General features: G+C 30.1%; 1 protein-coding gene across 2 annotated transcripts in view; it reads left to right on the plus strand.

Moving 5' to 3' along the window:
* LOC127279017 (ionotropic receptor 75a-like) overlaps positions 1 to 14,170 on the plus strand; it is a 380,333-nt gene that overhangs the window by 121,071 nt on the left and 245,092 nt on the right. The window contains exon 3 of one of the 2 annotated variants that reach the window (XM_051301087.1): positions 12,235 to 12,543. The exons of the other annotated variant lie outside the window; for it this stretch is intronic. Coding sequence (XP_051157044.1) covers positions 12,235 to 12,543 — 309 coding nt within the window. The remainder of the gene's footprint in view (positions 1 to 12,234; positions 12,544 to 14,170) is intronic. 2 annotated transcript variants of the gene reach the window in all.

Consider the following 14,170-nt stretch of genomic DNA (forward strand, 5'->3'; position numbering starts at 1 on the left):
CTAAAATGTACTTAAACATGTATACAAAGTGACATCAATGTGCCTGCAAATTAGAAAAAGAAATGTTTTTTCTTGAAAGTTAAAAGTTTCGTGGATTTGCCCATATATTCAGTCAACTTTTGCGCTGGACATTTGCTCATATGAGAGATTCTTTTTCAATCGTCCCAGCCCAAAAAGTCAATGTTCTGGGATTGGCTTCATACTTTGGTAAATTGTTGTCCTATATGATAGTAATAAATCCCTAAAATATAAACTCATTAAAAAAATATTTGTAGAAAGTAGAGGGGGTTGAAATTTTGACGTTAAGGGTAACATTGTCATTTTCAAATCCGTATAACTATGACAAAAGTTAATGGATTTTAATTTATCCAGAATGAATTTTAATGCATTTTTCACGTACTTTTCAAAAATGTATACAAAATTAAAAAAAAAAAATTTTTTGACCCCTTTTTTTTCAAAATCAACCCTTATTTTTCAATTTTCACCCCTTCGGGTATTTTTTTTTTATTTTATTTTCATTGGAAAGCTGAGGTTTTTTCCCATGAGCTATGTAAATATGAAAATGGGACAACAATAATTTTGTGAGAAACAGAATATTAATGTAGGCGGTGCCGATAACGGGTATACCTAAAGATCATCTTCGAGGATTTAGGTAGGCACCGCCTGCTTTAATATTCTGTTTCTCACAAAATTATTGTTGTCCCATTTTCATATTTACATAGCTCATGGGAAAAAACCTCAGCTTTCCAATAAAAATAAAAAAAATAAATAAAAAATACCCGAAGGGGTGAAAATCGAAAAATAATGGTTGATTTTGAAAAAGAAGGGGTCAAAAATTTTTTTTTTAAATTTTGTATACGGGACGTTTCGCGCCAACCGGGCCACCCATCTCTCCAAAATTGAGAGCTTTCAAAATTATTGATTATATATAGGAATTATTTGTATATATAAGTACTTTTGAAAAATGAGTGGCCTTTTGAAAAATCCAATATGGCGGCTGAAATATAACCCATAAAAGAATGAAAAACAGGAAAGATGGTTACAAACATATAAATAAAAATGAATATAATGAAGAAAACAGCTCTGCATCGACATAAAATTCATCACTTAAGAATAGACAATATATTCCATAAGTGAAAATAATAAATTTACCAAATCCAAAATGGCGGATCCAATATGGCGGACTAAAATTTTTAAAAGTAATTGGAATCACTTGAGACTTGCCACTAAGGGGTTTTTGGGGTCGCTGATAACGAATCTGAAGTCTTTTTTCTAAAATTCAAAATGGCGGATGCAATATGGCGGACTAAAATTTTTAAAAGTAATTGGAATCACTTGCGACTTGCCACTAAGGGGTTTTTGGGGTCGCTGATAACGAATCTGAAGTCTTTTTTCTAAAATTCAAAATGGCGGATCCAATATGGCGGACTAAAATTTTTAAAAGTAATTGGAATCACTTGCGACTTGCCACTAAGGGGTTTTTGGGGTCGCTGATAACGAATCTGAAGTCTTTTTTCAAAAATTCAAAATGTCGGATCCAATATGGCGGACTAAAATTTTTAAAAGTAATTGGAATCACTTGAGTCTTGCCACTAAGGGGTTTTTGGGGTCGTTTTTTTAACGAATCTGAAGTCTTCTTTCTAAAATGGGTAAAAAGTTAACATTAGCGTTACCCGATGTACACCGCGGGGAGGTTGCACGATCGGTTTTGTACATCATATAGCCCTTAAAAGGGCTGTTTGGTAGAGCTGTCTGAATTTTGAAAAAAGATTAAGATCAAAATCAGCGTAACAGCATTTATTATTATTCATAATTTATAGTATTTATGGTGCTTTTAGCTCCAGAATATCGTAACACCTGTAATTTTTTTCCAGGAAGTACTTTAAAAGCATGTCCACTCTGAATTTTTGTGACTTGTGGAGCTTTTGAAAATCGCTTAGCCAGATGTTTTTGGGTTTTTTGATGCTTCTTCTGATCATAATAAAAAAATGTAATTTCTTTAAATTTTTCTTCTGCCCATTTAAAAAGATCTACTGAGTTAAGAATGGCCTCTGTTGATTTTGCCTGAAGACTTGCTCGAGTAGCTTCTCTTTTCAGAATAGCACCCAACCCATCACAGGCTCCTTTGCCATGAGCTGTCGCATGGAAATACCATTCTGCTTCAATTCAAAAATCTTGTTCATGATGCACAAGATTACTCATTTGATATCTATTTTTGTAGTGCTGTTTAGCCCCATCAGTGAAATAAATAATTTTTCGAACATTAGGAACGATTTTTCTTATTTCGGGTATGAGTAATTCTTGCATCATGTACACAGCAGCAGTATCATGAGTTGTACTTTCAGAAAGTAAGATTTTACTTTTGTGCAAAAGTTCCTTTCCATTATTATAATAGAAGACTACAGTGTTAACAGAACATTGGTCATTATTATAATGGAAAGCATGCGCAGCGTCTTGTGCAACGTAAGCATAATTCTCTGCGAAATCACATTGAACTATTACTTCGTGTGGCTGCAAGTTATTTTTTAGATCAAGGAGGAATTTCGACTGGTTCTTTGAAATAAAATCATGAGGCAGTAATATTTCCAAACGGTTGGACATCTCCTGTACAAAATCTGGCATAGATAAGCACTGTTTTTTTAATGTACATCTATCGGTAGCTTCCCACGTGCTATAAATGATTTCTGAAATACCTCTTTGTTCGAATAATTCCATTAAATAATTAGAGAATAATTCAGGGTTTGGACAAAGCTTGCACTCTCTTAAGAAGCATTCCTCTTTTGGCCTTTTTCACATTATTAACTGGAAGCAATCTTTGTAATTTTTCAATGATATGTCCAGATCATTCGTAAGTTTTGCAATATTTGCTGCATCGAACATCATCTTGAAATTTTGATGAATAGTACAGACACAAACACTGTGTGTACCATTTGCACCTGCACGTATACAGTTCTTAGGTCTAAGTTCAGCAAATGTTGTAAAACCAATTGGATGCTCTGGATTCTGTTCCTTAAATTGTTTGTGTAGACATTTTATGTCACAAAGTAACAATCGTTTCTGCACCTTTTCTTTTCGCCCTTCATTATATACAGTAACTGTTTCCTTTTTATGCGGCATTATTCTACTGTTGATATCATTTTCATAAAATTCGAGAACTTTCTCTTTCGTCTTTTCAGGTAAGCATCTTCCAACTTTTGAGGATGGCATAGCTAAAACACCTTCCAGTTTTCTTATGTTTTTAGCTTTTTTAGCCATTCTTCGAGATGCCCCAAATTCCTGAGAGATTTTACGAGCACTCCAACATTCAGGAGCTATCGTAAGTATTGTAACACGATGTGGATCATTTTCGGCAAGAGAAACGAATTTTTCCTTTAACCCATTTAACATCTCTTCTAATTCATTCTCTCTAGTGAAACGCGTCTTTTTACTTGAGGAAGATTCTTCTTCGATATCAGACTGCTCTGAATCAAAACTAATTTTACTGTTCAATATTTCACTCGAAACATGCTTTTTTGTAAACATGTCTCTACACATTAAACAAACTTTTGCATTTTCATTTAAGTTAGGAAATTCTTTTAAAATTAATTTTGAAATTTTTCGCAAACCCTTACCAATATGTCCCTTTTCATTAAAGGGATTCACGCACCTATCTGAGCGACTCTTTTCTTTCAAAGTACTCATTTTTTACTTTTTTGAAACCAATAAAAAAATCAGCGATAATTAATCGGAACAAGAGATAAACAGTTTAAAAAAACTATTTATTTTAGTCCTCAAAAGGACTGATTGAAATATACGTTCAAATTGAAAATTCAGTATTATGATAAAAAATCTGAAAATAAAAAAAAAACAAAAAAAAAGTAAAACGCTAATAATAAGAAAGACTGAAATTCAAATCAAATATGAAAATAAAAAAATGAAGTAAGAAGAACAGTATACGCATCAACAATTAACCACACAGAAAAAGAATGTTCACTAAAGTGCTTCTATTTATCATATGGAAGTTGCGTCTCTATAGTGAGAAAGAAATGGATTCATTCATCCTCGACATCTAGCGTTAAAAAAAGTAACTAAATTTCTTGCTTGAGCATATTGTATGCACACGTCATAGTCTAAATATAATAATAACTCGATAAATCTTTTTAATATTTAGCTCTAAAGTGTTTTCTAGATCGCTGGATACGAATCTAATTTATTAATGTTACGATAAACTTTTCATTTTTTAAAACAATTTATTATTGATTATTTATAGCATATTCAAAAAAAACTAGAAATCAACAAATTTCTATGAAATAATTAACTTTTTAGTACCACATAGTATTAAATTAATAATCCAAATAAGAAATTCAGTTAAACTGCTCAAAACTACTGTATAAAATTGTTTAAATAAACAATTATTGTTATGTTTTAACTTTTTACCCATTTTAGAAAAAAGACTTCAGATTCGTTAAAAAAACGACCCCAAAAACCCCTTAGTGGCAAGACTCAAGTGATTCCAATTACTTTTAAAAATTTTAGTCCGCCATATTGGATCCGCCATTTTGAATTTTAGAAAAAAGACTTCAGATTCGTTATCAGCGACCCCAAAAACCCCTTAGTGGCAAGTCTCAAGTGATTCCAATTACTTTTAAAAATTTTAGTCCGCCATATTGGATCCGCCATTTTGAATTTTAGAAAAAAGACTTCAGATTCGTTATCAGCGACCCCAAAAACCCCTTAGTGGCAAGTCTCAAGTGATTCCAATTACTTTTAAAAATTTTAGTCCGCCATATTGGATTCGCCATTTTGCATTTGGTAAATTTATTATTTTCACTTATGGTATATATTGTCTATTCTTAAGTGATGAATTTTATGTCGATGCAGAGCTGTTTTCTTCATTATATTCATTTTTATTTATATGTTTGTAACCATCTTTCCTGTTTTTCATTCTTTTATGGGTTATATTTCAGCCGCCATATTGGATTTTTCAAAAGGCCACTCATTTTTCAAAAGTACTTATATATACAAATAATTCCTATATATAATCAATAATTTTGAAAGCTCTCAATTTTGGAGAGATGGGTGGCCCGGTTGGCGCGAAACGTCCCATTTTTGAAAAGTACGTGAAAAATGCATTAAAATTCATTATGGATAAATTAAAATCCATTAACTTTTGTCATAGTTATACGGATTTAAAAATGACAATGTTACCCTTAACGTCAATACTTCAACCCCCTCTACTTTCTACAAATATTTTTTTAATGAGTTTATATTTTAGGGATTTATTACTATCATATAGGACAACAATTTACCAAAGTATGCAGCCAATCCCAGAACATTGACTTTTTGGGCTGGGGCGATTGAAAAAGAATCTCTCATATGTGGACATTTTAATATTTAAATAATCTTTTCTGAACCCGGCGATTCAATATTCCCAAGTTAACCTTTATAAATTCAATGAATCTGCAGGGAATTTTTGGAGCTGTGTGGGATTTATTATTTTTTAAGATTTAAGCCGTTTCATACTTATCGAAAACGCAGAGTTCGTACAATTCCCACAATATTGTATGCAACAATACTTGATTTCTATACGATTCCTTCAAATGCACACTTTTATAGACGTTAAGCAAATTATGTGGGAACCTTATAACAGTATACATAAAATTTATTTTTCCATCCGACTTGCCTTTCAGACATTGGCCACTTACTGGGTAAATTTTATCCAAGAGCAAATTTCAAGGAAAAACAACTCAAAGAGGAAACATCAGCTGACTCTTGTAAAAGAGACCCTTATAGTTAGCACCTCAAAGTTTTTTTACCCCCAGGTTCGGGACCCCACCATCCATTTTTTTTACAAATGGCACAACTTTTATTTTTTTAATTAATTTTGTTTTGTTGGTTTTTGAGTCTAAACAAATGTAAAATATCATATTATTCGAGTAAGCATTTAGTTAAAGCTAATTTTTACACCTTCATAGGAGTAAACAACCCTCCCATAAAAAGCCCCAAATGAGAAAAATTATAATTCTTTTTCAATTTGCTAAAGCATGCAGTCATATATTAATAAAAGCAATAATAAATGCTAATACACGGATAATTTTTTTAATAACCTAGAAACTGATTAAAGTCGTAATAAAATACCCCCAATGTGATTATTTTCTTGAATACACAGGCCTACAAAATAAAATTTTTTTACATATTGGAGTAGTTTCCAGTTTATTTTTGGGTGCTGAACACGATTTCGAGTTCCAAAATTGCGTATCACTTTAGGATTTTAAGTAAAAAGGGGGTTTAGCCAATCCCAGTAGCACGTTAGGTTAAGGATTGTCTGTGTTATTAATGATTTAACAAATTATACTCATTGGGGGTATTATATTACGACTTTAATCGGTTTCTAGGTTACCGTCAAGTGGGGTTATTAGGAACAGATTTAAAATTATAAGATTTATAATTTTTTCGTTCACTATAGTGAAAAAATTAAAGGAACACTCCTGTCTTTGTAGAGAGAGGTGTTGTCCATAGGGGTGCGTAATTTAACCACGAAGTATTGTTAAGTTTTTTCAAAAACGGTCGGAGAGGGAGGGGGTTGAATTTTTTTCAAAAATTTAAACAGTAAATTTTTGAAGACTTGTAACTTTCAAACAGAAAGAAGAAAAAAAATTTGTCCTTTATGTTTTCGAGAGGTTTTTTCCTGCTCTTTCGAATGGTGCAAAAAAAATTTCAAAAAATTTAAAATTTGACCCTTTTTTCTGAAAATCAAAAATTTTTTTTTGCCTTTTTTTTAAATTCGGTCTTTTTTTTAATTTATTTTTTTTAAAGTTAAAAATGTGCATTTTTACCTTAAAAAATATTGAGATGTCCTTTTTTGCTATTTTCGAGATATTAGTTAATTAATTAATTAATGTTAATAAAATTTATATATTTTATAAACGAATAAAGGTATCGTAATTCTGACGTTGCTAAACAAAAGTTGACAAAATTCCGCATCCAACGAGCCCTATGTGAAGGACTTTGGGTTAATGGGGCGTATTAATTGCGTAATTAATTTCGTATTAACAATTGGCAAACATGACAATTGTTTATAAAAAATCTTCTAACCCAAAATAGTTCATATAGGGCTCGTTGGATGCGGAATTACGTCAGCTTTCAATTGGTATCATGAAGATTGCAATAACTTTCTTATTTGAGAAATATTAAATTTTTTATTAACATGAATTAATTAATTAATATCTCGAAAATAGCAAAAAAGGACATCTCAATTTTTTGTGGTGAAAATACACATTTTTAGCTTTAAAAAAAAATAAATAAAAAAATTAAATGAATACAATAAATTTGAATTTTTTCAAAATTTTTTTTGCACCATTCGAAAGAACAGGAGAAGCATTCTTTCTGTTTGAAAGTTACAAGTCTTCAAAAATTTACTGCTTAAATTTTTCAAAAAAAATTCAACCCCTTCCCTCTTCGACAGTTTTTGAAAAAACCTTACAATACTTCGTGGTTAAATTACTCACCCCTAGGGCTTAACTATGTGCAAGTTACAGCCCGATCCGATCAACTTTTTTTTCAGTTAGTTCGCTACAGGAATTTTACCCCATATATAAAAGCATACATTGTACTCGCGAAGATTACGCTCCATGAGCGCGTTACTTTTACATTGTACCCTGTTTTTCGATATGTTACCGAAGTTTCCAACCAAAATAATAGTTTTCATAGCATTTCTACATATATCTACTACAAGAATATGCAGTTTTTAGAAAATCGATTTTCTTGAAAAAAGATATGGTACTAACCCCTTAAACGGTATAATTATTATTACTAAATGGGGCGATTAGGAACAAAACAAAAAAAATATTTAAAAACATGTTTAAAGTATAAAAATTGTTGTTTATTGCTTTAAAACACAAAAATAATAAAAATATATGAAAAAAAATTTGAGTGAATTAATATACGTTTTACACGCTGATGATATAGGGAAATGAATGTGAGGATGTGGACAGTGTCACTGGTCGCTATTTTGCTCTCGATCGAGTAACTCGTCTTGTCGCGGCTGGTGGACGGCCTCTTTTCTTCGCTGGTTGAGGAGTGGTTCGATTGGTCGGATAGAGTTTGCATTTGCGGAAACCATTTATAATACTAGCTGAAGCGCGGTCATTTACGGATGGTTGTTTTATTTTGTCCTTCTCTTTGTTTCCACTCGGTGAGAATGATGCACCAGCTTCGTTTCATGGGTGCAAAGAAGGAGACGTCGAGCGGCTGTATCAAGTGCGTTGAATTGCTGGGTAGAAAGACGAAGTGAACTTCGCACAATTTGATGGCTTTAAAAGAGAAATGCTAGCTCTAGTTATCGCCAATGACAACTTTTTTACCTGAGAGGAATTAAAAAACGTTAGAAAATTAAAGAGATATTGCGGTAACAAACCTGGCATGCGGCGCAAGTGAGGAATTAAAATCTTTTCCACCCAGTCGAAAAACGTTTCGCTGTAGAACCAGCCAGAGATCGTCCGGTTGTAACGAGTTCCAGGCGGCCCTCCTGCAACCCAAGTATTGTATATATGTTTCGCTTTATATACAACATATGGTGGAAGAAGTTTTTCTTCACTACTACACGCCATCATAATAGACGTCCAGGTTTTGCTAGAGTTCAAGACCCGGTCAACATATTTGGCCTTTCTCTTCGTGATAACTATTTTTCACTGAAAAACAATCACTATGAGTTGCTCAAACTCCAAAAACCTACATCAGTAATCGAATGTTGTCGACTTTAGATATTTCACGAAAAAACATTAATTGACAACCAAGATGTTGCTGCTCACAAAACTAACAAATTAAGTAGTTTATGTACTGAAAAGTATAGCGGGTAGCCGCAGGAAAATTATTTTTAAAGAAACCAATACAATCTATCTACATATGGGGCCACAGCATCAGTGCCAGCAGAAAACAAAGATATGTTTCTTATATCTCCAGCGTTCCTAATAGCCCCAGTTGACAGTTTTAAAAAAATTATGCGCGTATTTGCATTTATTATTGCTTCTATTAGTATATGACTGCATGCTTTAGCAAATTGAAAAAAATTATAATTTTCCTCCTTTAGGGCTTATCATGCAAGGGTAGTTTACTCCTATAAAGGGGAAAGATTAGTTTTAACTAAATGCTTACTCAAATAATAAGATATTTTATTTTTTTTTAGATCATACTTTACCGTTCACGAATTGGCCATTTTACAAAATACCCAGGAATTTCTTACAATAGGTACATAAGCAACGTATAAAATAATGATTTTATTATATACATTGCCTAAAACTGTCAGGTATTTTATATAAAGCCTATGAAATTTATAAAACGCCTGGATTTCGTACTTAGCCGGTAACACATAAACATTATACAGGGTGTTTACAAGCCCAATGGCGCCTTGAGGCGGCAAGAGGTTATCAACCTAAATTCTATTGCAGGATGCGTATATCAATATCAAAACATATAAATGAGCTTTACTTTTATTATTAATTAACATTCTTAAAATGAACATTGTATTTCATTTATTTATTTAATGTACAAAATGATGATCGTTAATGACTGTTTTATATCGGCAATTTTGTTCCTCATTTTTAGGTTGGTGAAAATATCATTTTTAAGACAACTATTTTATTATTACAATAATAATCTTCACATTCTTTCGGTCCGTAAACACTTTTGAAGTTAGTGTCTTTTGCTTATGCTTTTGTTTTTTACACTTTCATTTATTATTATTTTTAATTTTGCATTATAGTTTTTTTACATTAAAAAATATTAAAACATATACTATAAAAAAGTTTTAATTAATCATACTATTTACATGTTTTTATGAAAATAAATCATTTTGTTTTTTATTATTCTATTTACATTCTTTATAATAAATTGAAATTGTTTTTAATTAATTATATTTATTTACAAATTTTTGATATTACAGCCAATTATAATTTTTTAATTCTAATATTAAAAATGATTTATTGATAAATTAAAAGTATTATGATTGAAAAAATTTTTACGAAACCTATAAACGGTAATTATATTTGCTTTTTATTGAAAAATTAATGTACAACAATTCGATGCATTATGCATCCTCTTCAGGTACGATTTGTTATTTCAAAATCTCAAAAATATTGAACATCGAGCATCAAATACAAAGACACGTGTGGATATTAAAAGAAACACCTGTAAATTATTAGAATACATTAGCAAGAGCGATCCTACACGATATTTGGATTTAAATGTGATACACATATTAAACTTACCTCATAAAGAGGGTTTCTAAAAATTTATAAGTTACATTTTTTTATAATATGTTAAAAAGTGTCAAAGAAAGGTCAAAAACAAAACAAAAAAAAATTTGGGGTTGAGTTGAAAGAAATGAAGTAGAGTGATAATCAGATAAGTATAGGTTATGTGAAAATGAATTAAAATATCTAAAATGTGAAATAATCGATTATTAAAGTTCGATTGTTGATCTTCGACTATTGATCTAGATTTAAAGTAAAAAGAATTTAATTTGAAACTAATAATAGAAATTTGAAATGAAAAATAAAAATAATTTAAAATTAATAGTAAAAATTTTTTAAATTAATAGTGGAGATCTATGTCATGTATGTGTTAGAGTTCATGAGCACGAGAGATCAGTCCAAAATGGAAATACAAACACTAGCCTTTGCTCACACTCTACCCAATATAAACATTGTTTCAATTTTCAAGATATTTCAATCTTGGATGTTGAAACTAATGAGTATAAAAGAAAATATCTGGAAATGATACACATACAAAAAAAAATTTAAACTCAATAGTAAATTTTCATACTGATATTGCAGGTTTGAATCAATTGTATGCTTTATTAATTTCAAATTTTCGCCATTAATTTCAAATTTTTACTATTATTTCAAATCTCCACTATTAATTTAAAAAAATTTTACTATTAATTTTAAATTATTCATTATTATTATTATTCTTTTTACTTTAAATCTAGATCAATAGTCGAAGATCAACAATCGAACTTTAATAATCGATTATTTCACATTTTAGATATTGTAATCCATTTTCACATAACCTATACTTATCTGATTATCACTCTACTTCATTTCTTTCAAATTAACCCCAAATTTTTTTTGTTTTTGACCTTTTTTGACACTTTTTAACATATTATAAAAAAATGTAAATTATAAATTTTTAGAAACCCTCTTTATGAGGTAAGTTTAATATGTGTATCACATTTAAATCCAAATATCGTGTAGGATCTAATATAATAAAATTCTAATAATTTACAGGTGTTTCTTTTAATATCCACACGTGTCTTTGTATTTGATGCTCGATGTTCAATATTTTTGAGATTTTGAAATAACAAATTGTACCTGAAGAGGATGCATAATGCATCGAAACGTTGTACATTAATTTTTCAATAAAAAGCAAATATAATAACCGTTTATAGGCCTCGTAAAAATTTTTTCAATCAAAGTTAATTGAAAACGAAGTAAAATAATAATCATCAACAAATTAAAAGCATTATTTACATTATGTTAATTATCAATTAAAAATTAATTTTTACAGTATTTTTTAATATAAAACAGTATAAACTTTCCAAACAGTTCTTTGTTTTGAAGGTTACAATTCACTTTCTCATAATTTGAAAAACCGCGTTTCCCTTCCAAAATCAAAACCATTTTTCAACGCCTTTGCCAAAGAGCTGCGGCTCGGACCTCAGGCTTGTAAGCGGCTTAAACACAACCTTTGCACAAACTTTTATTCATAAAGCACAACCATTCTGGTTATCTAGCTCTTAATACTAAAGCATATATTACACGTCCGGTCTTACTCAACAACATTCAACCAATCAAAGTCAATTTCGGACAAACAACTTTTCCACCTCTGTTGAGATCCTCGTAAGCACCCACACTACTTCTCCAAAACTAAGGCCCATTAGCAAAAAATTAAAAATACAGATCTAATAGATTTCGATATTTTATCACCTCTTCAAGTTTAAACAAAATTCGTATTTCGCAGTTGAGAATGTCTTCTTATTAGTTTATTCTTATCTAGCATAAATTGATTCAAAAAATGATAAAGTGAAAGATATAGTTTAATTACATAATTCTTATAAAAAACGTGAATCACGAAAGTAGTGAACAAGTTTTCAAGCACCAAATCCTCTAAAAAGTACACAGGTTAACTTATTTGACTTCCCGATATATTTACTCACGGATTCCCCAAAAATTACTACATTATTTAATTTTTAATTAGGCATCAAGGTTGAAACTATATAAAGATTTAATTTGCTGGCTTATTTTTACAAGGAATTTTAAACAATCTTTAAAGTTGGTAAATGATACCTCGTTTAGTATAGCAACAGAATTCACGATTATATTTTTAAAAGAGGATAAAATTTACTTTTATGACATCTATAATCATTGCAAATATCGCGGTGGTTCTTTAAATGTAACTTATGCTGGTACATGGAGTAAAACTTCTGGATTAAATATTACTTTATCAAAAAGCAAAATAAGTAGAAGATGGAATTTTCATCAAATGAAGCTGAAATTATCAGGAATCGTAAGTACATACTTATATTAAAATGTATTTAATTTCAATTGTCATTTGTACACAGAAAAATGTTTACAATTTTTTTATTATGATGAAAGAAAACTACAAACTGACAATATTTTTAAAAAACACTTTTTTTATTATTAAACACTAATTGTAGCCAGTTTATTAATAAAAACCCCTGCCAAGTTGAAGTATAAACTTTTTGTGTTAATTTTCTAAACACTTTGCTTCTTTATGGAGATTTTTTTAGATCAATTTATGGTAACTTATTTAGTTTTATAATAATTTTAAAAAGGTGTTAAGTTCCCAGTGGGCAAAAAACCATGTTCGGCGGTCTAAAAACGATTTGAAAACGTTTTTAAAACCTTTCATATCCGCTAAATAATATTCTAGAACATTATTTGAACATTCATGTTCTTAACCCTTTGAGGACAATTGTTTTCAGGCAACATAAACATCTTTTTGTTATTTTAAGCATAATTTACTTAATTTTTAAAACTAAATATTAGACCAATGTTTTTCATTTAGTCTAATAAACTTCCAATTCTAAACTCTAGTTTTGAGACTTAAAACCCTAATTAGTTTCGCTGATAAACTAATTTAAAAATTAAAAATCGTGAATTTTTAAGAAATAATTTGGTCCTTAAAGAGTTAAAATGTTCTAGAATATTATTTAGCGGACATGAAATTTTAAAAGAATAATATTTTTTTAAATAAAAATATTTTATAATAAAAAGTTCAATTATAGGTTAATTGTTTCGTTTTTAAATATTCTCCAAAATGTTCATAATAATTTTAAAGTTACAAAAAGGTTTTTTAATGAATAATGCAAAAAAGGCAGGTTTTTAAAAATTTTTCAATTTGAAAATGTTAATAACTCTGTATAAAGTAACAGTAGAATACTTACTGATTGATCAAAAGATGCGTCTTAAAAAACTGCAAAATTAAAGAAAAATATTCATAAGTGTTCTAACATGTTTTTAAAGTTATGGACAAAAATCAATTTTTAAAAAATTTTCAAATGCAAAAAATAATAGTTAATCTTTATTAATCTGGCTGAAGGTACTCTCATTATTTATCCGCCAGTGAGACCTACAATTTAAAAAAAATTATCCCTTTAGCTCTTGTAGTATTCAAGACCCTGTTGAAAATCCCTGTACAAGATCTTGTACAAGAAAATTTATTTAATATTTAATATTCTTGTGCAAGTTCATGTAGATTTTCTTGCACCAGAAATATGTTATGTAAAAGATCAAAATACATGTTTTTGTTGTTACAAGTGTAAAAGAGAATAATTTTGATTTAGAAAATGTTCAAGTACCAGAAAATATTTCAAAAAGTTGAAATTAAATTATATATTTTATAAAATAAATTTGTTGACTGACGGAATAGCTCAGTTGGTTGGTGCTCCAGGCTTTGCGGGTTGAGCGAACGAGGTTCGCGGCCCCCGTCAGCCGGGGATTTTTCCGACACGTGAGCTATTCTGAGCGGGAGGTTTGACGTCTAGGTGCGACGGTATACATTGTCGATTAATTGTCCGATGTATACCGCCGAAACTAGACAGTCGATAAACCGGTTGTACTCAGAAGAGGTTTTTCTACAGTTTTCCTCTTCTCTGGCGAGAAAACCCAAT

This window comes from Leptopilina boulardi, unplaced genomic scaffold (assembly GCF_019393585.1).
Source record: "Leptopilina boulardi isolate dan_hultmark-lab unplaced genomic scaffold, ZJU_Lbou_2.1 LbouV2_213, whole genome shotgun sequence".
Classification (NCBI taxonomy): Eukaryota; Metazoa; Arthropoda; class Insecta; order Hymenoptera; family Figitidae; genus Leptopilina; species Leptopilina boulardi.